The following is a 26,005-nucleotide window of genomic DNA, read 5'->3' as shown; positions in this document are numbered from 1 at the left end:
ACATAATTTAACGTTTGACAAAGTGGAGCTTGACCTGTAATTACCACTGCTAAGCAAAAAAGGAATTGCTCACTTAGAAGAGATGTTAAACTCTTAGTGGCATTTCTCTAAAACTGTCCCTGTTTTGGGACTTCCCAGCACACCCTGCTTTCTATTTACTTTGCAACACACCAAAAGTCAGCTCCATTTCCCCTTTGTTATTACCCAGGTTCTAATTTAATTACTAAATATATAATTTTCATGTTTCTGTATTTTAGTCAATCCAAAAAGGAACCTGCAAACTGCTTGTATTTTATAATCAGAATTCCCCTTCATTACTGATGGCAGAATGACCTAAAATGTAATTCACAGGCAATTGCTTAAATAAAACCATGTTTAAGCAGTAAGATTATAGAGCTTCTCCAGTCATTAAAACCCAGTAAAAGTATTACTTACTTGTGTATCAAATGAAACTGCAATTGTTATTGCTGACAGCAGAAAGGGAGGCAAACTATCCAAGGTGAAGACTGGCCTGAGGCTTATTTATTCCACTAAATCCAGCATGCACTTTATCACAGTCTTTGAAACTCTATCAGAAGGTATCACCGAGTGAAGGTGGGGTTTTCCCCCCACACCGTAACAGCAGCTCTTCTCAGCCACCTTTCTCTCATGCCTGGGGTGCTTCATTTTGCTTCGGCACCTCAGAATGCAAAAATACATCGCAGTGGTTTCACTTCCTTGAAAAGAGAGCTGAAAGGAAATTGCACTGCTGAGCAAGCAGTACAACATCAACAGCCGTTATTGCTAACTGACAGCTGGAACAAGTAGCAGAAAGGGAGAGAGAAGAAAGGTCCTGCGAGTCGAAGGGGCAGGAGACATGTCAAGAAGAGGTTGAAACATTTAACACCGTATCTTCAAATGCAGATACTGTTGTGTGACGCCCAATTCACGGAGATGGCAAGGGGCAGTCACCGGCTGCATTCATTACCAGCCCCCATGTTCCCAATGTGAGGACAGCCAAGAAACTCCTTTCAGACCTCAGACTGCAACTTCGCATCTGAGCACCTAAAAATAAGCCTGTAAATCCACATTCAGACAACTACTTAAAGCAGCTTCCTTTACTTAGGCTTGTTTATATGTAGTCAGACACCATTTAAGAGCGATTAGAATTGCTCACCAGGACGCACAAATCTCTGACCACACCTCCTGTATTGACAGGTACCATCTTTGCACTTCAATATGAAATAGTGCTGTTTCTCTAGTGGCCTGCGGCAGACCCAGTATTTGGGCAAGTAATTCTCACTAATTTTAAGCATCTCTGATAGCTTTTTTCTCATGACTGCTCTCTATACCTCCTGGGTCTTCTGGTGGGTTTTTGTGTGTGTGTGTGTTTGTTTTTTTTCCCCTGTGAAGTTCTACACTTCACTTTTTCAAAGTGGATCACCAAAAACGCCCCTTTGAAATCAAGGGGATTTTATTGTCTGTATAATCTATACTAATAAACATGATTATATTCAGTTAATTCTCCCTCTCAGGCAGAGAGCAGCCCATGGGGAAAAGTTATCAGAGGAAATCCTGCCTCTGTTACTTCAGAAGTCACAGGATCTTAGGCATAAGGGGAACATCCGCAAAGTTTCCTAAATCTAAAGCTTAATCTAGTTGCTAAACACTGCCTCCCATCAAAATTGGAAGCTTAGGAATTACAAAATGCCTTCATTTTTGCAACCTATAGTACAAGTTTAATTTTTGTGTGATAGTCAATAAATATTGGACATGTAGCATTCTGTATGTAGTTTTTTTCCCAAAATATTTTACCCTACACAAGTTTTTTGTTAAAACTGGCAGGAGTGTAGACTTCTAGTGAAAATTTAGAATTGTAGGTTAATAAGGTCTCAGGAGACTGGTATAGAAGTACAAGAAAGCTCCCACTTATGGCTACGATGCTGACTTCGTCCTGACATGGAAGCCAGAACACTTCCCTTCTATGCTGTGGCAAATACTTATTACCAAATACACTATTTCTCAACGCTGCTTAAACCAAATGAAAAAACAAAACCTGAAAACTCACAAACAAGAATTGCTTGGGGGAGAAAAATAAAGAGTTGTTGAATGAGAGGACTTCATTGTCTTTAGGCAGAATGTTTTTACCACAAGATGATAGGTGATGGTAGAGTCAACATCACTTGCAGTTGAGTGTATTCAATCTCACGTATGCTGACAATGAATACTTGAGTCACTGAGTATTTTTAACCTTGCTGTGATAAAGGAGGATCAGGAAAAAAGCATCCTGTAAAAAGTTTCAGTAAACAAAGTGAAGTTCCATGGGCAAGTCAAGAGTTGAGCTTTCTGACATTAGTTGCATGTCCAGCATACGTTCTTGGTATGTTGATACAACAATCATGGCAGATGAGAAAATGTGACTGTGAAGTCATTAACAACAACACTGATGCAAGAGGCCCAGCTCTCATTTCAGTGACTGGAAAACTGTTTACTGCACTAGTACCTGCTAAGCACAAAGCCCCAAAATGACAGAGGTTATTGGGCAAGACGCTAAGGACACTTTCATAGGATTAGGAGGAAACAAGACAGCAGCTACTAAGCGCCTCAGGCAACATTTAAAAGACTGTATCACACAGCTTTCAGAAATGCGGTAACAGGTTTTCTGCCAAGCTTCCTGTGTGGACAAGCATGTTTGCCTCTAGAGACTGTGGGTGAGAGCTACAACTAAAAGCCTGTACATGTCATACAACTGCATGCTCAGTCAAACTCCCAGAGTCAGAGAGCATCATTTTCCTAGGAGAAGACAACTTGAAATCAAGTGGAACTGAAGGTGGTATATTTTCCAAACATGTATGACCATGTGTCATGCACCTTCAAAATCATGAGATCAAGGGGTAAAAAAAGACACAAACCACCCTGAATTTTTACTACTTCTTGAGCCTTCTGCTTTCTGAGTCTTTAGAGTGCTATCCTTATGTTCAGGAATGATAAAGGCCAGAAACACTTACAAAATAAATATACTGAGGCACATAAATATATGACTTCATGTATAAACACATGACTTCAGTAAGGTAAAGCTCCAACAGTGAACAACTGCAAAAGAATGAACAAGTCCTGAAGTACAAAACAGGCAGAAACAGTCATAAACCTGTTACCAGGGCTGTAACAATTTTCACAATGTGCTTATTACATGACAGTAAGATTAAAAAACAAATGGTAGCACACAGATTATGAATTCTTCAAATGTGAATAAGGTAAGCTGATTTTTCTAGTTGCCATCATGATTTATAGCTTCTTTCTTAATAACTGTCTGAGTGAGTCATGGTTCAAAAGAACATTTTTGGTGGTGGTTTGTTATTTTTAATTTAACCAGAATAGTCAGTGTTTTGATTCTTATCTACGTGCTTCAAAGCTTTCTGGGTGAAAGGTGTGTTAAATTTAAACTTTTTTAAAAGCACAGATAGAGTCCTTGCAATGTGGAAATCATTCAAAAAACGCAACAGTCCTCAGAGGGTCACTTCGGCCTGTTGGCTAGTCTCTGTGTTCCCAAGGATTTATTCACTTGCTGGCTTTTCAAAAGCTGATAAAAAAATGAAGCTTGTACCAGACATGTATGACAGCTTTCACTCTTCAGACACTGGAACTGCAACTCTCAAGCTGTTTGAGATGCAAAGGGCTGGGGCAGCCACAGGGTTTATTGAGAAGAAAGACTGCAGCAGGGCATATAACTTGGAACAGCACCATCAGGCAGTGGAAAATCCAGAGGGCACATGGCTAAGTGCAGAAGGAGAAAAAAAATCCCCAACAAGGGCCCTATACAGTAGTTATTTCTTCCATATACATCTCTCCTTTTTTTAATACTGGTACACAAGGCCCTTATTTGAAGAGCAAATATTTTATTTGGCACTTTGCTTTTAAAAAGGGAAATTTATATATGTATATCAATTTTAACTAGAAAACAGTTTAAACGAAACTTTTCAATGCATACAAAGCACTCGTTCATAAAGGTAAGTAAATTTTGCCTACAGTTGTCTTAATAGGTACAGTAAATTGTACTGAATTCTCGCTCACTATAATCTTTATCAACTGAGCATACTGTAAGACTGCAAATGAGTCAAGCACTGCATACTAATTTTAACATTCACACTGGAAGACCTTCAAAAGAAAAAATACCCAATCTGAAAGACTAATGCATGCCAAATACTGCATGAGCAGGCTTACTGGATTTGAGAAGTTAATTCTGATGCTGGCCAGGCACTCTGAAGCAACACTTAACCAAACACTTTTGGGAAAAAAAGTCTGTCTAGCCCACCATTTAAAAAAAAAAAAGGTACATTGGAATGTGCTGCCCAGGGAGGTGGTGGAGTCACCATCCCTGGAGGTGTTCAAGAGGGGATTGGACGTGACACTTGGTGCCATGGTTCAGTGACAGGTTGGACTTGATGACCTTTGAGGTCTCTTCTAACCTTGGTGATTCTGTGATCTGATCTACACACTCACACTCTCTCTATATATATATTCAGCAGTAGGAACACAGCTAGCCAATACCACTGGAAAAACCTTTATTTCACTCAAAGAGCTGAAAAAGTCATCGTTACTAGGTTTGCAAAATGCATATAATATTGTTCTATGGTACCCAGAGTTGCTATTTAATTCTGTGTATTTAGAATGTCCGAAATAGAATGTCTTTATTCTTACTGTATTAGAATGTCCAAATTTTGACCAATGGCAAAAGATGGCCTACATTCTAGCTGCAAAACCAAACCATGAAAAAACAGAAAATCAAATGCTTTCTTGATCAAGAGGTGAGAAGAGTTGCCAAAATAAAGCACCTGGAGGTTAAGGGTAGTGTGGCAAGGAAAGATACTATTTCCAACAAGAATGTCTGTGCAGAGTTTTGCAGTCCCATGAGAGCGGTCTGTGCCAACAAGTTATTCTGGTTCTACGTGCTCATGCTTCCCACAGCCACCCTGTGCATCTCATGATACACAGACTGTAGCTGATTTAAAAATTTTATTAAAAAGCCTTCTTAAAGCCCTTTTTCCTAGAGTCTCTCCACATATTTGAATTAACTCTGAAGCTTTAATAAAAAAGGGGGGAAAAAAATTAAAAGTCAGATTAACTTCTGGTGACTGCTCTTAGAGAAGTATATTTTAAAATATGCTGGATATTAAACAGAGATAATGGCAGTCACACAAAGCAGGGTCATGAACTTAATTTGGTATTTCTCTCCTTCGCAAACATTTGTTATCCTCTCTGGAATGCAAGAACAGGTGCTGTGGTATTAAATATACAGTCTGTACATCTCAGCTGTTGGCCATTTCAGGGCTACCCCAAGTTCCTCTGTATCTACCAGGTGTTCACTCACACTCCACAGCAATGATACACAAATCTTCAACAGTTAATGCCACACAAATCTTTTCTTAGGAAGCAAAGTGTATCTTAGGTTATTCCTTTCAACCAAGCAAATGCAATGCAGGTACTGCATTTTTCTGTCCAGCTTTAAAAATACATACCCAACTGCAAGGCCAATGTGCCAAGCTCCCTAAACCAACTGGCACTTCCAATGTAATAATCTGGCCATTATAACTGAATGTTTTACCACAAGCTGAAGTTTTAAAAGAGGTGTCTGATGGCTCTTACAAAATGCATCTTTTCACAAATAAACCCTCAGCTGCAGGTGCAGGGCTTAGAGAAAAATCTTCTGGTTTGAACACAGGAGGAAAAACTGACTCCCAGTCCTGAGGAACTTTGAATTCATAGGAGAGACACATTTGACACAGGGACAGAGTGGGAAGTTAAAAGCAAGTTTAAAATACATGTGGCAAAAGTAAAACTAGCTGGAAGGTTGAGGCGAGATAGCAATCTGGCATGAGAGGAACAGGAAACTCAATTACGAGGACAAGGTAGCAACCCGACTGTCAAAATGCAAAGGGCACGTATTTTGAATAGTATGTACAGAAAGGCATAGTGGAGGCTTCAGAGAGTTCAAATGACAGAAAGTTTTGAAAATTATCTTAAATAGTCTTTGGAAGTAGCAAAGATGATTTTCCTGTATTTCTAGTTCTGGCTGTAGTTCTCACTGTTAATCTATACACCACCACCCCGTCTGTGTCTTGCAGACAGGACAGGAATCCTTCCATATCTCTCTTTCAGTGTAATGTTGAAAGAAGGCAAATCACATCCTGTGCTGCATCAAAAGATGTGTTGCAAGCAAATCCAGAGAGGTGATTCTGCCACTTTGCTCTGGTGAGACCTCACCTGGAGTACTGTGTACAGGTCTGGAGCCCTCAATACAAGAAGGACATAGACCTGATGGTATGGGTCCAGAGGAGGGTCACAAGAATGATCAGGGGGTTGGAGCACCTCTGCTACAAAGACAGGCTGAAGGAGCTAGAGTTGTGCAGCCTGGAAAAGAGGAGGCTCTGGGGAGACCTAATGGCAGCCTTCCAGTACCTGAAGGAGGCCTACAGGAAAAATGGAGGAAGATTGTTTACAAAGGCCTGTAGTGATAGGATGAGGGGCAATGGCTTCAAACTAGAGAAGAGTAGATTCAGATAGGATGTTAGGAACCAGTTCTTTACCATGAGGGTAGTGGAACACTGGAACAGGGTGGCCAGGGAGGTGCTTGGGGCCCCATCTCAGGTGTCTGGATTGTGCATTATTTTCTCAGTATCAACACTGAAATACAGACTATAAAATGTAAGAAAATATGCCGCTTTAAGAATGGCTGTTCTTTAGGCTTTGGACACTAATGACACCCTTCATGTCTTTTGCAGTTTTTAAATGTTCACTCTCTGTTTTCCTGGTTTATAGCATGGAAGTAAGCTTTCTAGCATTAAATGCATGGCTGTACACAGAATCTTTGTCTTCTATTCTGCACCAGTCATTCATGAGACCTGTCATTATGGAGGAATATGCAGGGAGGCCATAGTGGTGTCCTCCATTGCCATTGCTAACATGTATCATTCAATTCCCTCTTCACAAGGAGCAAAATAAACCAACCCATCAATTTTAATTTCTTTTCCCAATGTTTAGTAGCCATAGCCTGTTCCTTTGGTATCCATATTACAACATTACAACTACCAGGACTTTCATACAAACTTCCATCCATGAAATCAACAAGTTAGAGCTATTTCTCTCCTTCCTTCCCTTACTGCCAATTCAGAACAGGCTGCCCAAGACCCTGCCTCCTCTCCCCTCCCCTCCCCTGCCCACCCACCCCCCCACCCCCCCACCCCCCCCCCAGTTTATCTTTTAGAGGCTCTGCTTTGACTTCAAATTGTTTCCACTGGACATCTTCAGTTCAGATCTTCCTGGCATCTTTAGTTCAAAACCAATGCTCAAAACAACTGAAAAAAAAAAAATATGCAAATGTGCTGGAAGAAAAAAGAAAAACCAAACCAGCACCAACCACCTTTAAAGTCTTTGAATTAACAATACCTAAATTTTCAAGCATAAACTAAGACTTGCTAAAACACAGGTCCATATATTTCAAGAGTTTGGGTTTGCTTTAATTAATGTCAGTAAATCATAGTAGAATATAAAACATAAGAGAGAAAAAAAAAAAAGTCTTTAATACTGTTAGAAATCTGTTCTTCTGTAAAAGTAAACCTTCTGGTCAAACATCATGTGTGTGACACACTTATTTTATGTCCGGAAACAGTATTACTTGGATACCTAACAAAGCACTAGAATTGCTTTTTTTTGTTGTTGTTGTTGTTGCAAATATATTTACTGACTAAAACTAGACAGTCTTCAGAGGTGCCTTCCAGCCTCAACTCTTCTGTGATTCTCTAAAACCAGAATCAGTTTTGTAGTTCACTCCTCAGTGTCAGACACAGGAGGAGATTGAGTGCACCGTTTTTCACAGCTGTTGACTACTGTAGAACTTCCATGTCCAGCTTCTTTAAAGTAGTATTGGATGCCAGAGGAAAGTAAAGAAGATGATGAACAGCACTGACCAGCTATGACGGGACATCCCTCACCAGGAAAGGTTGCTGTAGCTTGAAAATTTCAGAATGATTACCCAAAAAAAAGTAGAAGGAAGAAAACTCAGAGAAGGAAAGGCCTCAGATGGTGAAAATGAACAGCATCAAGCTCAGTTTTGAATGAATTAGATTACATTACTGCACTGACATAAAAATGTCAGCAGTTTCTCTTCACCTCACTGTGATACTGCCATTCTATCCTCCCATACTGCACAGCATTTCATATGAAGCCACAACTGACCATCATTTAAATCCACAATAATTTACATCTCTTTCAATTGATTAGAATACCAATAGCTTGATGTAAAGAAACATTAGCTTAAATGCACATCCAAGGCACTGAAGTATTCACTATTCCTGTTCACAGCTGCTCAAGTTCATGATTCATTGTTTCAAGTTCTGTTAGTTTCTGAAGTAAAGTCTAAGCAACAATTGCCCTGTGAATACTTTCAATATAAGTGTTTTGATATAGACTTTAAGTGAATAGAAACATTCTTTCATTTTCTCTTTGGCAACTAGGAGAAAATCGCCCTTGGAATCAGCAGCTGAAATATTCACCAGTACCATGTACTTGCTTCTGCTGTTGTTAAACTTGTTTCTATAAATAAAATTACCTTTGTAGAATAGATTGGCAAAGCAGACCCAGTAAAAGCAAAAAAAAAAAAAAAAAAGTGGATCTCATGAAAGCTTTGACGTATTTAAACAATGGAATTTCTGTATTTTGCAAAGTAATATTTTCCTACACACCTTGGGGAAGTTAATTAAGTGGAAGCTTGTCTATGCATGCACTGATTCAGTGCTTTATTAAGTCCTATGCAAAGTGAAATGTAAACATTTTGAGGCCAAGAAGTTAGGGTATCACATTCTCAGAGGCTGACTGAAATCACAAGGCAGATAGCAATTCCTTAGAGATGCCTGCAAGTACAGCTTTTCATAGACATGTAAAATACATTTCAGAATATGTCCCTGGATTTCAAATTACAAACTTTTCAAGGATAAGTGTTCTCAAACAGATTAAATACTTACCCCCACTTTACTGCAATTTATTCTCATTACTGTGAAGTGCCAGCAGAAACAGGACTCTCTGCACACACCCCAGCATTTGTATATTGTACATCAAACAGAAATATTTGTTTCCCCTATTGCTATGTAAAACAGACTTTTTGATCTTTTGCTAGAAATCTGTATTGTTACATATTGATAATGAATTCAGCAAAAGGCAGGAAAAATAAATAAAGTTTATGCTTCTCAGAAAGCAGTATTTAAGAACCTTTATAAAACTGGCCCATTTGAGATTTGACCAAATGATAAATCATTACTGGTGAAAGGATGTATGCTTTTGAATTAAAAAGTAGAAATTATAATCAGTATCTGAGCATTATGTTCTCCTTATATTAACCCTGGCACATGCATTGCAAAATAGTCATTTGTAGAAGCTGTTCATTCAGCCTGTTGCTGTACTTTGAAATAACACTGATGGAGAATTCAGGCTTTCCAAATGTGGGTGCAAGGTTCTTCCCTTACCCAATTCTCCAGAGATTCACTGACCTCTGTTCCCTGTTCTCTAACCTCAGTCTCATTCATGACAACACAGTTTGCAAATTCCTCACAGAAAGAAACTTCAGAGTCTAGGAAGACTATAATATATCAAATGCTGTCACCATCAGCTAAATGGAAGGAAGATGGGGAGTCTTCAGTCTCCAGTAAAACAATCAGGTCAGTAAGATGGAAAAGACTGGTAGAATTGAAAACAAAGTACATGGAATACTCTATCCATTTTGGGGCTTTCCCATCTCTCTCCAAAGAAGCAAACAGAAAAGTCCAGCAGACAACGACCAAGGATTTTTGAGGATACACAGCAAAAGAGGAAGGGTCAACAGACACATGCATCAGCAAGGGAAATTCTCACTAGGAATGACGACCTTCATAGCAAGGGTGGTCAAATACTGCAGTATCTTGCTGCAGAAGTTGTGGGACTTCTAGTCTTGAAGACACTATTAACTGGGCTGGAAAAAGCCTAATGCAACCTCGTATCACTTTGAATTTCAATCCAGCTACAAAAGTGACTGCCTCAAATGGAAGGTATGACTTCCAGAAGTTCCCTGCAGTCTCAGTTAATCTATGATTCTCTCTATTGAGCAGGTAACTTAAGAGGCTGTATCTTACTTGAAATTAAACACGTGAGTCTTGCAGTTTGCTATGGATTATAAGATTTGATTGCGTAAGTGTATCAATGGAATTTTCTCAAACCAATCTAGCATTCAATCCAGCAATCACAGCTAAATTATTAACCTGTTCAGAGTAGCACCTGCTACAGCTAGTGCTTATCCTGTGGCCTCTGCTAAAATTACCATCTGGCTTCCTCATCTGCTCCAACTGCACAAGGAAGAGATTGCTAAATACTTGGGGGTACAAAGTGTTCTACAGAAGAAAACTACTCCATATGGGCTTCCAAATATTATACAACACAACCAACCACCAGTTCAGCCCATTCAGTTCTGAGACTAGAAGAAGCAATGACTGACAACCTACCAACCACAGATTATTTTAAAGGTTACTCTGATTTGGCCAGGCAAATACAACAGTTACATTCTTTTAAGGGGAGAGATGCAGAGCTTTCAGAGTCTTACAGTTTAATGGCCTCAAGTTGAATCTCTTATCAAGAGATTCAAGGGCCCATATCTAGATGGAGCTGCAGCAGCTGTACTACAAACCACAGCAGTTTTACTTCTGTCCGTAAAGCCTGTTATCTGATTCCTGTATCGTGCTTCATTAAATATACAATCCTCCAAACTACATGAAAAAAAGTTAATCTAGCAGCTCAGATTTGCCTGTGTACCATGGTCTTACTTCCTACAAATTTCCCATTGCCCCTTCCTCATTAAGGTGTTGGTTTTCCCTCCATTTTCAACTCCCAAAATTCTTTTCCCTGTTCATATACAACATTACACTGTCCAGTTAGTAACAATGTGTTCTTTCTCATGTCTTATAAGCTTATTTCATTTTTTTTTCTCCTTAATTGCACTGAAGAGATACATTTTGCTTGTAGCTTGCCCTTTAAATCTTGGATTCTAGCTGTAGAATGCCAAATTGCTAGCCATTGCTCTGATTTAGAGAGCTGCATACATGGTTTGTTTGACCCCAGTAACCTTTTAATCCTCTGCATCAGCAGTAGGCAAGTTACCTGTGGAATAAAAAAAACAACAACCAAGAACTGACTAACCTCTGACACATCTAATGGGGCCAGGTGATTCTTCCTGCTCCTGAAGTGAACTTTTCAGAATACTCTTAACATCAAGCCCTTGTTTTGTGGCCCTTAATGTTTTATAGGGATTGTTTTGACAAGGTGAAATGCAGGTGAAACAAAGCCTACATTTCTTAGCCTACAAGATGAGAGCTTAAGGTGGGTCTAATATTGGGGTTAAGTACCAATTGTATGAATAATGCTCTATGTGCACAATTTGGATCTTCCTGTTAACTGTCATAAAAGCACAAAAGGTGCTGATAAATGCTAGTTTTGGAGACAGTGCAGTGGAGAATCATACATTACAGACTCCCATGAATGTTTTAGATAGAAAAAGTAGCCTGTAGGAGCACAACAGCAGATAATTTGTAACTTAAACAAACATGATTCTACCCTGGAAAACTCACACAATGAGGTGACTGCAAAATATCAAAGCAAATCCATGAATACTTAGAGCAGGAAATACTGACTTCTCAAAACGGTGAGTGTGCTGTGCTTTTATAACCCTTGTGTCTCTGTTCTGAGCTTTAAATGGGAGAAAACAGGTGAGCTCATTCCTCAGTAATCTCATTTGGATTAAAAAAAAAATAAAAATCTAAAATGCTCTGAGCACTTGCAGGCATGCAGATACCTCTCTCTCCCATGAAACATGGTTGCCTAAAATGAAGTACGATAAAAGTGCCAGTGAAGGCTTTCACTGCTTCCAAGTCTGTAATGAAAAATCCACAATTTCATAAGTTATGTATTATTTTCACTCTTATATCTGCTATTATTTTACTTTTCCTTTGAGACATTAGCTTTATCTCCTATTGTTTTCTAATTATACAAGATAAAACCTGTAGAATGAAACTCAGGTTTTCTGAAGCTCTACCTAAATTACTTTTTCCATTTTCTAAGTACTATGTAAGAAACCCATTAGTAGTACAATAATTTAAACTGGTACTGGCACGTATTAAAAAAGGTATATTCATGACACATACTTTTAATGACTGCATTAAGAACGTTTTTTTCAGCTTCAGAAAGGAATTAAGCCACATAACAGCCTGAAACCATTCGGTACCTTCCCTAGTACATAACATGCCACCATGCAACACCATGCAAGACTCAACTTAGGCCACGCAGTTAAATGCTACAGTCCTCTTCTGGACTTTACCATGCTCTTAGTTTCATCATGGTCAAAAATAACTACAGGAAAACATGCCAGTGTTATTTACATCACAACAGTTGTTGGAATCTGTAAATGCAATACAGATCGATGCCATACACAAACCAACACATGCATATTTACTACAGCATTATGGGATGAAGATGAATACAATGACAATTCTAAGGTAACTTGGCAGCAAGATTGGAGAAAAAAAGGCTGTTTCATGTTACCAGTCTAATATGGACCATGCAGAGATCAAAGGCAGAAGCTGAAAAACCCAGATACAATGCTACATGCCCCCTATCCAGCAAGTAGTCCAAAATTAGTAATTAACATCTTCCAGTAAAGTCCTTTTACTCCTAGCTCTTGGGGACACACACACAAACCAACCAACCAAACAAAAAAATCCAACAACACACCCACCCCCCACCTCCCCCCAAGAAAAATATTAGACTTGTGGTCAAAAATGTTACCTTCATTTGATTAATTACAAAAAGAAAATCTTAAGGAGTTTGCCATTCAAAACTGATTTGGGGTTTCACTGCAACAATGACTATCGTTCATTTTTACTGTGGTAAATCTATGGCCTTTGCTCTTGATGTTCCCTGGCTACCTGAGCATTTCTGCTTTAAACAAAATGGCAAAATGCTGCTTTTGCTTACACATCACATTAAAGTAACATATTACCTGTAGCTTTCTCCTTCTTCCCCTTTTTATTATGTAGCAGATCAACCACTATGCTTTCATCACCAGGTTTGGTTTTAAAATGTACAGAATTTGGTAAAATAACTATTTCATCATTGTCCAAATGTACCTTCTACCCATTCTATGGTCAGTCATAGATCTTTACCTACTAACTCCCTGGCTGGCTCTCATCATTAAAGAGTAAATCAGAATTTCTCTTTTAACGTGATGTTCAGTCTTGCGCCTAAAGGAAAAGTCAACCACTACCCTCTCGTAAGCCACTTAAAAGAGTATATATCCTCAGTGTCAAAAACCTGAGTCCCAAATTAAGCTTGAATTTGTGAAACATCAATGCAAAACGTACAGTTTCCTGATGAAACAGAGCTAGTAAGTTGAGAGACTGAATTCCTATTTTATGCCACATACATTGGACCATTACAAATCCACAGGTATTCGACTGTATTTTTCAGACTGTATATAATAATAATCTTTCATGCCATGTTCAGACAGTCAAAGTCGTGTACAAATTGCATTCTACATTTTCATCTGTTAATCTCAGCCTTTATACACATTACCTTCCCTTTTCTTATGCACCTTCTAAATTATTCCTTTACAGATGGGAATATATTACCAGGAATACATTCACAAACAAACAAGAAAACCTTCTCACTGACATCTGTACCTCATCTTCCCACAATGCCTACTGTTTTTATTTTCCATTCTAACCCACTAAAATCACAGGACAGCAAAACCCAAATATTTTCCCAGCTAAAAATAACTAACCAAAAAGCCATGCTTTCTTTTCTGTCTCAGCCACCTGCTCCAAGTGTGGGGGTTTTTCAGCATAAAGATCCTGGCATCTCAAATTGTTTCAAATGAAATGCACAGAAAGGCAAAAATATTTTCAGAGTATTTTAAGAATCTGAGTCACCTAAGAAGGCAAGAGGTTTCTTTAAACAAGAAAATTTACATTTCAAATACAGACAACTTGGTAAAATTGTCTGGAGCTTCCTGCATGAAACCAGAGGATCATTTGTACTATGGCACATATGCTAATCTCTCTTGCTGTAAAGCTGAGGGAGAATGCTCACGTTGCCATAATCTTAGTCAATTGCCATAATCTTATTGCTTTTCAAGAAATCTGTCTTACAGACTCTTCGGGGGGGGGAGGGAAGGGAGCTGCCTTTTAGATCACCTGCTCATCACCTGCTCATGTGATGAAAAGAAGAAAAAGAAAGCAGAAAGCATTGTTGTAATTCTTGCTAAAACACAGGCTGTTGTGCCTTGTTACTGATCAAGTTCTATCAACATCATTAGTATTAAGTTTGATTCAGTCCAATTTCTGAGTTTTCTGCAAATCATCAACACTCTTCTACACAATAAACAGATAAAGGTTCCTGGGAACATTATTCTTTAGGTAGGGGAAGTTGTACAGAGTATGTGGGGAAAACCATCTGAAATACTCTGAGAAGCTTTTGTTTTTACCAAATAGGAAAGGTTAGGTTGCCTTACTGCTTGCTTATCTGTTATGGCTTTTAAATTATTTCTCTGAGCCATACTGGATCTCTGCAAGTTTGAGTCATGTCCAGCCCCCCCCCCCCCCCCCCCCCAGCCCCCCCCCAAACGATTCATAACCATGAAACATCAGTTCTGTTCTAAGAAATTCAGTGTATAACCCCACCACTGCCCTGTTCCCTCTTCTGTATAAATGCTCTTTTGTGTATAGGCACTTTCAGGAAATTGCCCTCCTCCTCCCCCGCTTGCTCCCTACTGTCCTGCTCTGGCTTGCACCCCCTCCCAATCAACACTAGGGAATAACTCTATTTTTGTTGGAACACTTCCATCTTCCCCACACGTTCCACTCTAGGAGTAGTAAATGAAACCCTGTAGCTTTGGCAGACTCCTCTGAGCCTCAACACACACACGCACACTCACAGGGCAGGGAAGTAAGCGGCATCAAGCTTTGTTCCTAAAATAATGACCTTTCACTTCTCCCTCATGCAACTTCCTCTTTTGCTGAAAAATACAGTGCTTCCAAATAATAATAAAAAAATCTTCCTCTTTCGATATTCTTCTACCAGCATTCTGAAACACTTCATTCCACTTATCAGTACTCCACGCGTCGAGCAAATTATCATTGTCGAGACAGACAGATACCCCTGGGTAACAACACTGCGGTCATTTCAAATCCAGCGGAACTGGCAGGAACTTTGGATGGTCTGGCCAAGGCATTTCCCCCGCCCCCCTTGAACACCCGAAAGCCACAGGGAGCAGAAATTCTTCTCTGTGCTCACAAAAGCGGCGCCGGTGACACAAGCGTGCACGTTTTCTCTCCTGTGAGAAGAGTTAAAAACCAAAACCATACCTTCCTTGGGTTCGTCAGCCTCCAGACTCATGGTGTCAGCACAAGGCACTGAGGACCAGATCACAGCTGACGCGCGCACTGAGAAACTGCCCCAAGACAACTTCTCAAAAAAAAAAAAAAAAAAAAAAAGGGGGGGGGGGGGGGGGGGGGAAGAGAGGGTTGGGATTTTAAGGGGAAAAGTCTCTACATTCAGCAAATCACAACCAAGCTACTTGAGGGAGATCCCGCCCCTTTCTCAGCTGCACACCAGCGACTGTGTGGAAACCCGGCACCTTCACAGAAACCCTCATTTCACTCGCCAGCAGTTGCCGTTGATGCGTTTTATTCTCCTCAGTCTGTAGGAAGGGTGGAGTTTTCACTTGTTGCAGCTTGCCAACGTGGTATGAGAAAGCAAGCAGAGGAGACCAAAAAAGCCCTAAGCGTTGAGCACTGTCTGACTGTGGTAACTGACAATCAGAGTGGGGTTCTCTTAACTTGCAGGAAAATCTAATTAAAAGAAATTATTCTGTGAGCCTAAATTGTACATTTCAACACTAGGATACTATCTGGAATTAGTTCTGCAGCCTTTGCAATGACACTGACTAATACAGGATGAGTAAATATATGCTTAAAGGATGAGAAACTGCAGCTTTCTTTCAGGTAGTTCAAGCTATATACATGATTTTTTTTTCTTTTGCTCACATTCAGTGCATGGTGCTGTCTACCCCAAAATGAGCAATTTGCCTTTCCTTCATGGAAAGCCTGCTTTCTTTGTGCTGCAGACACCCCTGCATCCTAGAAAAGATAATTTTTTCTACGTATTACCTAATACTGCTGTAAAGCACAGCAAGAAAACTGGGGTCTTTTGCAGTCACCCCCCAACTTGCCATGCATCACACCCCCCTTTGGAACAAAATCAGGGGAATTACTTGGAAGCCTAGTTTCCAACTGGCACAGCCTCCAGCAAAATTACCATCAAAAGGAATCATCTTTTCCTACTTACTCATTTAATATATGTTTAGCACAATGAATAGGGCAAAATCTCAGTGGAAATGTGATTGCTCTGACAAAAATTGAGGTGTGATCCCTCAAGAGAAGTCCCGGTGGTGCTGCTAGCTCTGCCCCCTCATAAGGTTAAAGGTGTGCACCTGAAAGGCTGTCATGGTCAAAGTAAGACTACTTATTGCTATTACCAGTTAGCAAGCTGCTCATGGAGTCAAGTAGAAATAAGTGTATTTCAAAATTAAGTCAGAAAGAGCCAAAGCTGTGAGCTGCACAAAATTTGGGCACATAGGGAAGAAAAAAACACACAAACAAACACCACCAGAGCATTTCATTCAGCTGTATTCATTAAAGCTTACAGGAAGACTGTAAGCAGGTAGGATGCCCTTCTAAGTAAAAGGCAGAGTGAGAAAAGTTGCTATGAATTCATCTGCCATGAAAAGTTGCTTAGGGGACTAGGGTAAGTAATACTTCTGAATGTGAGCAACTTTTGTCCTATTTTGAGTAATTTTATTCAGATACTTCACACATGCTTAAGACAGACAGATCTCATTTTAATTAAAAGCTATACAAATGCCATTTTAAAATTTTGCAATACACACAATTCCACAGGTCCCTTACAGACATTCCTAGAGAAGCTAGCTGTCCTGTGGTGTGGCAAAGCACAGCAGCTGTATCCTTCAAAGCACAGAGAATGAAAGCAAGTGTTATCCTGAGTAGTATCACACACACACACACACACGTAACTAGAAACTGGACCAGCTAAAGCAGTGCCAAGCTTTAAAAAAAAAAAAAAAAAAAAAAAAGGCTTTAAAAAAAATGTGGAAACTTACTGGTTTGAGGTTAAATACTATTTACTAGACTGAAACTACTCAAAAAATAAATTCACATGCAGGAGGAACAGGAAGAAACATAGTGTTTGTCACAATGAAGTGAAATAGCCTGTGGAGCCCCTTAGTAAGTGTTGGTAGACAGATAAAATACCCAGAATATAAGCCAGTATCAGGAGCCCTGATAATTTCTCCTGTTTTGGATGACAGGAGGATATGGAGAGATAGCCAGCCTTGTGGTTAAACATCTGCAAGTTCTGCAAATTAAAATTTCACAAATCTCTTGAAACTTCAGACCTCTGTGGAAGTTTTACAAAAATGCCCATGATTTTGTTTTGTTTCTTCCCTAAAGGGTCAAGATTGCATCTCCTCACTCAGCCCTGTTTCTCCTGCATACTGGGTCTCAATTCAGACTCCAGAAATGTTTATGTTTCATTTTGGTTGTTATGCTTGTAAAGAACACATGCATCATCTGAAAAGACCCCAACCAGAGAGAATTTAGGTAGGTAGTTTTCTGATCTTAGCAAGCAATGATTTGTAATGGCATTTGATCATGAGGACCTCATCACCACGAGTCTGCACTCAATGAACTCAAATAATTTCACTTAGGCCAGTAAAATTCATGGAATAAGGCACATAAAAATTAAACAGATCCTGTGGACAACACTTGGATCCCAAGAAAGGGATGACCTGTGTGGAAGAGGCAGTTATCGAAGCATCCAGAGTGATTTTTGAATCCCATGATAAGCAAACAGCCTGGGAACATAACAAAACCCTCTTAAATTGTAAACTGTGCATGCAATAAAGAGTAGGAAGGACAAAACAAAGAATAATGAAACCTCTGAAAATAGAATCATTAGACACAGCTAAATTTCAAGGAGCAGATTTTCTCAGGGAAAAGAAAAGAAACTTCCTAAAAATGAAGAGCTTAAAACCCATCACACATTTGGACAAACCCTGTCTTGGGAGTGATGGCTAGAATTCCTAGAGGAAAATTAATTTTTTGTGTGGCACATACACAAGTAGATTTACATACTAAGTTTCAGTGACTAGAAGTCCAAAAGCCATGAAGCTTAGTCAGACCAGGCAGTACAGTGAAGTATGATCCTTTACACCCTTTTCTGCTGAAACAAAACCATCTAGTTTGAAGTTTAAAAAAAATAAAATAAAGTTGGTGTTGGCTTGGTTTGGTTTGCCTTTTAGCTCATAATTTCAAAATTGTCCTAATTTCTGCCAGCACTAAGGCAGAGCTACCACAGAAAGAACAAGCTGTTGCCAGGCCTTGGCCTGCTACGACTATATGTAGGGCACTGTGCAAGGACTGGTAGCTGTGTTAGCACATCCCCAGCCCAGCTCAAAAACCTTGCTGTGGTAGTTTAAGGCTGTACCTTTAAAATTTTCCATAGATCTTGAACAGAAAGTGGTAGAATATAAATAAATCACCTTTGGGTGTAAAAAGGAAACCACACCTTGTCTCAATGAACGCAGCAACAGCATTTTTTCATTAGATACACAGGTCAAAAATCCTATTACATATTTCATAAATATTTAAAGTAAACAACAAAAATCACGGTCCTAAAATTATTGCCAAGACGACTCTGAAGCTCAGTCCTGCAATGATAAAAAAGACTGTCATGTTTGGGTTCACAAAATAGAGGAAGCAGCAGTACCACGTGAAAAGTATCAGGAAGAAGCTCTCAAGAGGAGGCAGCTTCTTCCTACTGAAAAAAGGAAAAAGCCCTGCGCAGCCCTAGGACAGTTCTAGAGAAGGAGGTGGTAATATAACATTTCAGACATTACATAATAACAGGGTTGGTTTTTTTAAAAAAATATTTAAAATATCTCCCTATGTTTGGTTAATGTAATTCAAGTTCTCTGGTGATAACTTCCCCTCTTTCAGAACATGTTCAATTGACTACAAACCTTTAAACTATACAAGTAAGTCCATACTCAACTTCAACTCCTCGCTAAAGAAACAGCCACTAGTCATTTTCTCTTTCTAACACAACCGCATGTCCGTCATCAGCTGTAACTGCACTGAGTAATTTAAAGCAACATAGTATCAGTCAGGGTTGGAAGGGACCACAAGGATCATCTAGTTCCAACCCCCCTGCCATGGGCAGGGACACCCCACACTAGATCAGGCTGGCCAGAGCCTCATCCAGCCTGGTCTTAAACACCTGCACGGACGTGACAGAACTCTGATGGTGGCTGAGGATATCTAGGCTTCCCACCCTACTTCCAACTGAGAAAAGAAAGAGGTGTACAAGTACCCTGAAAGATCAGAATACACTGCAGGTATGGTTTATCTATGCTATGCCAATAGCCATGCCACAGGGATTTCCTTTCTCATTAATTTGCAACAATGTGGAATGTTGTGTGGATCAATGATGCAGAAGTGTTGTACTACACTGTCCCACGTGTGACTGTATAGTACTGGCTTTCACAGTGCTACTTCAAACAAAGCTTTTCAACCAGCTGCTTTCATGGAGTAAACACAAATGTATCATACTTAACCTAGGCATTATGTAAATTTTACCACTTAGTAATCATGCAGTAAATACAAGGAAAGTTCACACCAAATCTCTGTATTCCCAGTAAGTGGTCCCCATTTCTGATACAAGGGATTTGAGTTGACAAATTTTCAGCCTCTGATGCTTTCCAATGGGTGTGGATTCCAGGCACATAATGCAAGTTTTCACACAGGACAAGGAGACCATTGAATACTGCCCTGAAGCACTCACATGTATCATTTCTTCATATGTATAATTTCTAAAATACAATGAAAAAGTATGTGATACACCCACCACAGCCAATGCATTTCACCAATTCTCAAATATATGAGTATTTTCTCAGGCTAATGTTCTGATAGGGAATGAGATTAAGACTGTTGTCTTTCAGTCCACAATCTCCCAAGCAGAAATACATAGAATACATAGAATAAACCAGGTTGGAAGAGACCTTCAAGATCACCGCGTCCAACCCATCAACCAATCAAACACCACCCAAACAACTAACCCACGGCACCAAGCACCCCATCAAGTCTCCTCCTAAAAACCTCCAGTGATGGCGACTCCACCACCTCCCCAGGCAGCCCATTCCAATGTGCAATCACTCTTTCTGTATAGAACTTTTTTCTAACATCCAGCCTGAACCTCCCCTGGCGCAGCCTGAGACTGTGTCCTCTTGTTCTGGTACTGCTTGCCTGGGAGAGGAGACCAACATCCGTCTGTCTACAACCTCCCTTCAGGTAGCTGTAGAGAGTAATAAGGTCACCCCTGAGTCTCCTCTTCTCCAGGCTAAGCAACCCCAGCTCCCTCAGCCTCTCCTCGTAGGGCTTGTGTTCCAAACCCCTCACCAACTTTGTTGCTCTTCTCTGGACTCGTTCCAGCAAGTCAGCATCCTTCCTAAACTGAGGGGCCCAGAACTGGACACAGTACTCAAGGTGCGGCCTAACCAGTGCAGTGTACAGGGGCAGAATGACCTCCCTGCTCCTGCTGGCCACACTGTTCCTGATGCAGGCCAGGATGCCATTGGCCCTCTTAGCTGCCTGGGCACACTGCAGGCTCATGTTCAGTCTACTGTCGACCAGCACCCCCAGGTCCCTCTCAGCCTGACTGCTCTCCAGCCACTCTGACCCCAGCCTGCAGCTCTGCATGGGGTTGCTGTGGCCAATGTGCAGCAGAAATAAGTGCAGCAGAGCTGGTCTGCACTCACTTATGGAATCTCCAAACATGCTGCCCTATCAGAAGGGCAATAAGACATTTACACAGCATGTCATGGGAAAATAAAATAAAAAATAATAAAATAACATAAAACAAAACAAAATAAAATAAAATAAACCAAACTAAACTAAAATAAAATAAAGTAGAGGCAAACTGTTAGGTTCACAAGCCTGGAAGCCACATTGTGATTTCATTAGGAAATTAACTATACCTGCCTCTTCTGCAAGTGATACATTGTTAATGTGTAGGATCCACCAGAAAGATCTTTTCATAGAAGTTACTGAGTAAACACAATATGGAAGTGTGCCCTTGATTTGCTCCATTTTTTGTACCTCTTCCAGCACCTCTACAACTCTTTTTTTGGGTAGGCAGATCATAGCTGCCCTGAGTTTCAAGACACAGACATTTATAAAACAGGAGGCATTTTTTCCTGTCCTTCCCTATTAGTTTAGACTGGTGGATGAGCACATTGGCATCCCTACAGAGCACTGAGATCTTGCAGCACAAAGCAAAGGGCTGCTGCATCCCCCAGCACTGCCCATTCCCTAGGAATCCACCTGCAGGCATTGTCTCAGGTGGCAAACAGTGGAGCCCTAGCCTGGTGTCTGCTGCTGCCACAAACAGTTATCACGTGGGTGTGAAGGTGCACACATACATGAGGTTTGCACAATGGAGCATGGGCAGAGGAAAGGTGTAGAGGATAGGGCAGTCACAATAAAAAAAGGTAAAATTTCAGTTTTCTTGTACTATACCTGAGTTGTTCCCCTTTCAGTTATGCACTTAAAGTTACACACCGACATTCAAATTAGCAAGTCGAGATGCTATTTTAAAGTCAGTTCCTAACCCAGAAGTAGAGCAACACCATCTGTAGTTACTTCTATTATTGTAAAAGGAAGTGCAATAAGCATTATGTAGTGTGAGCACAGCAAAAACAATTCAAACTTACATGCAATTTTATTAATTTGGGGTTTAATATTATTTTATAGTAAAAAGGGGACTTTTTAATAGCTGTGTGATTTTAATAACACTGTTTAGACAGTTCTGTAACTAAAGGGATGGTGTACAATAGCCCGTCTGTTGTTACTGTAGCCAGACTTTGGTTCCAATTTCTATTTATTATCTCCTAACATAAAACACAGATGTATCAAGATAATCCAGGCAGTGCTTAGCTTTTGACTGATGTCAGAAATACTGTTTTCAGTACACAACATTCAGTGTTTTCATATAACAGCACAACTTGAACGTCGCAGTGATGTACAGTGCAGAATTTTTAAGCAATTTGCCTTCACGCACATAAACCATATATGATACTGGTTTTATCTTAGGAAAATTCTGTCCACTGAAATCTGGAGAGACAAAATAACTAAAACACTAGCAGACAGATCTATAAGCCAGATTCAAAAACATGGGCACTCCTGGTTTTGGCATGATCATCACAGCTTGCTGTTCCTTATCGTAAACTTGTTTTCTCTCCTTTGCACATCAGACCTCAGACCAATTCAGACAATAATGTTTGTGCCACTTACTGAAGCACTCACAATACTCCCACCAGTCGGGCAGACCCAAAAAGGATATTCTGGTGCACATTGTTACCACACGGTTAACAAATTATGAGAAGGAGAGAATCAAGGCATCAGCTTCTGCACCACGCTTGGCATCCAACACTTTATCCTATCCTCCTTCCCCTGTGCTGTCCTCCTCACCTGTTTCTCTACTCTCCTGTTCAGCATCCACTCTCCACCATGCTAGTGGTTTATTGAGGCCTGTCCATTGTTTCATCTCCAAATGGCAGGAGCAATATATGGCTAATCTAGCATGGTATGAACCCATGCCACACTGCTGATGAGGCCTACAGTCAAAGTAAGCATTCATCACAGAATAAGCTCTGCAAAAGTATGTCTCAGGACCTCCTTTCTGATAATGAACTGGCAAACTAAACAGCAGCCCACCAAGTTATGGATAGGAAGAAGCAGCATATAGGGAACAGAACCCGGTTTCCATACGGATGCTGTAAAGTTTGCCTTATAGAGGCCACTCACCTCAGCTATTGTACCCTTCATAAAGTGGAGCCTGCTTAATATTGTAAATTTTGGGTGTAAAAAGGAAACCACACCTTGTATCAATGCACGCAGCAACAGCATTTTTTCATTAGATACACAGGTCAAAAATCCTAATACATATTTCATAAATATTTAAAGTAAACAACAAAAATCATGGTCCTAAAATTATTGCCAAGATGACTCTGAAGCTCAGTCCTGCAATGATAAAAAAGACTGTCATGTTTGGGTTCACAAAAATTTCATTGCTATGAAATTTGAAAATCCCATTAGTCTCTTCCATACAGTTTACACTGTCAATCTGTTCAATATGCACAATCACATCTATTAATTTTCAGCACTGACAACCTGAGAAGACAATAGTAAACACCTTGCAAACTGTCAAGACCCCTCTGCAGTGTGTATCTTCCAAGTCTATGTCGCTGTTAGAAATATGGTGACATTATTTGTTTTCAGTGACAACAGTGATCTTTACGCTGCTGTCACTTCTACTCAAAAGCTCTGTGGCCATGAGATGAAGGAACATCTTCACTTAGCCTCAAAATGCAGCTTTCTTCAGGAGCTTTATATGCATCTGCCACTAACTGTTGTTTCAGCCCCAGCACAGCCCCAGGAAAAGACTGGGACACTGTCTTAAACCTTCTGGCCTCAAGACAAATATTTGTCACAGAACAGCAGCATATTGCTGGGGTATGAGTTTGTTCTCAGCTCAGAGTGGATTTCAGAGGCTTACCTTTTTCCTTTCCAAACACCTCTGTATATTCACACACACAGCAATGTCATGAACTCATGTAATTCTGTTCCCTTGACTACAGGTATCATGATGTACAAAACCACTAATAATAAACAATGGGTTTACTATAGCCATGTAGATGCCATGCACGGGCAGTCATCAGCTACCAGTTACTGAAAACAAGATTTCAGTGAAGGAGCAAGTATAAAACAATTTCTCAAGAGCAAACATGCTAAGTAACACACAGTGACCGGGCTGCTACTCACAGAGGAGATAATGATGGTTGTTGAATGTTCAATTCACAGAGGATGTGACAGGAAGTTACAGGTTAGCTGTCTTGAGGGCCTCGCACCAAGGACCACAGTGGGTACTGATCGAAAGCTTATAGCACTGTTTCTCAAGATACCAAAAGTTTCACTCATTATTTTAATTTTCCTTTAAAAGGAACACACACACACATTGCTACTGCCAACACAGCTATGCTGAGCACTGAAGATGAGATACTGATGAAGAGACCTGCATGAACCTGCTAAATGGTTATTATGCAACATTGCAGCCTTAACAAAAATGAAAGAACGGTCTAAGAAGAAATCTGAGGGGCAGAACGCCAAAACCAAACATGAATAAACCCTGCTACAGAAACAGAAATCACACAAAAGCTTCACAGATTCCCTAGACAAGAGGGGAGTCAATGTGCTATGCAGAGACTGACAGCAGAGGCCACAAGATACTTACACCAGATCCCCTCTCAGCAAGACATTAGAAAAGACATATTGCCAGATACTTAGACATCAAAACCCAGCGCTGGAACAATTTTAATTGAAATGGGATATTTTAATTAAAACCAGGAAATATAGTATCACATAGCCAAAAGTTAAAAAGAACTGGAAAACAAAGTGTCTGAACTAGTGCTAAATACAGTATCTTTTAAACAGTGCTGCTGAATGTGAGGCTAGTAAGGCACTTTGGGCTTTGTTTGGGATTTTTTTAAAGCATGGCAGTGATGCTGACAGAACAGAAAATCGAACACTGTATGTAAAAATGAAGATTTTAGTTCATGTAAAAGCTGTGTACATCTGGAAAAACACATGCACCTCAGATCATGAGGGCTGTACTCCAGTCTGAAGGGATTGATCCAAGTGTTTTGCTGATGCGTAACTATCAAACTATGCCCTTCTTATTTTAGACACCAAAGCCATTAACCAGTAAACAGTCAAAACACCACTTCTATATCAAATGCAATCTTACCTAGACAGAAGTTCAAATCAAACAAAACTGAAAAATACCAAGCTATGAGAATAATCTCCTTTTAGTTCAAATTTAATTAAAAGAGATTAAAAGAGGGATTTAAATAGATGTTAAATCTAAGCAGAGTTTTTAGAAATCTGGTTCAACTCTGGTTTACATTCACAAGCCAGATGTGTCTAATTATAGTGTTCATTCAAAGAACCATACTGATTTCTGTATGTTCCAAATCAGTTTTAAATCAGTCTATTACTTGTTTAAATCTTACAATGAAGCCACATTAAGTGTCTGGAAAAGTACTGGCAGGAACTGGACTTCCATTGCAAAAACACTACCTAAGACTATGTTGAATAAGTGCTGAAAATTCAGTTATGAACATACAAACAAATTTAAGAACTCAGCATTTATGGCAGCTTTAAAGGGATTATTTTCAGCACTTGCTTCCTCTGACCTATGGTGACATTTTCCTAACTAAAGCACGTTTGGGAGATCAACACTTTAGGCTGATCTAAGTGAGACTGACTGTCTACCAGAGCAGCAGTTTCTTCCTCATCTTTCTTTCCACCAGTGTAGGCACGTGGTGTCCACTTAAGGAAGAACCCAATTACAGCCAACATTTAATTTTAATTCCTTTTTGCAACTTAAAATAGCTCTCTGATCCTTTTCTTTCTCACTCTCTCTCTTTGTTTGTTTTTTTTTTTTTTTTAATAAAATGATCTACTAAAGTCATTTCAGCTAAAAGTAGGCATTTCTTTCACAAAAGGTGGCCCTGGATGAGTTCTAATCTGGTTATGACAACTGAAAACCCATACCTTGCTTATTTTTCCCTATATTAAGAAGGCTTACAGCAGTAACTAATGTAGGCAAATTCCAAAATTCCAGGTGTAAGCTGTGTTTGGTATTTTACCATTACATTAAAAACTCAACATTGGGTACTTAGTGACTGCTGTGAGTTCCAATTAAAAAAAATAACTGGGGCGGGGGGGGTGAGGGGGTGGGATGTGTGTGACATAATTTCTGCAGG

At 39.9% G+C, this 26,005-nt stretch overlaps 1 protein-coding gene across 3 annotated transcripts in view; it reads right to left on the bottom strand.

Moving 5' to 3' along the window:
• Positions 1 to 26,005, bottom strand: part of TNFAIP8 (TNF alpha induced protein 8) — a 66,201-nt gene that overhangs the window by 3,949 nt on the left and 36,247 nt on the right. The window contains exon 1 of one of the 3 annotated variants that reach the window (XM_009905531.2): positions 15,411 to 15,491. The exons of 1 other annotated variant lie outside the window; for it this stretch is intronic. In XM_009905531.2, the coding sequence (XP_009903833.2) occupies positions 15,411 to 15,441 (31 nt within the window). In that variant the 5' untranslated portion in view covers positions 15,442 to 15,491. Of the gene's footprint in view, positions 1 to 435; positions 455 to 15,410; positions 15,492 to 26,005 lie in introns of those variants that run through there. One more of the 3 variants, XM_054178894.1, reaches the window with a different exon arrangement.

Source organism: Dryobates pubescens, chromosome Z (assembly GCF_014839835.1).
Source record: "Dryobates pubescens isolate bDryPub1 chromosome Z, bDryPub1.pri, whole genome shotgun sequence".
NCBI lineage: Eukaryota > Metazoa > Chordata > Aves > Piciformes > Picidae > Dryobates > Dryobates pubescens.
The sequence above is the reverse complement of the archived record's forward strand: the minus strand, read 5'-3'. Positions and strand labels throughout refer to the sequence as shown.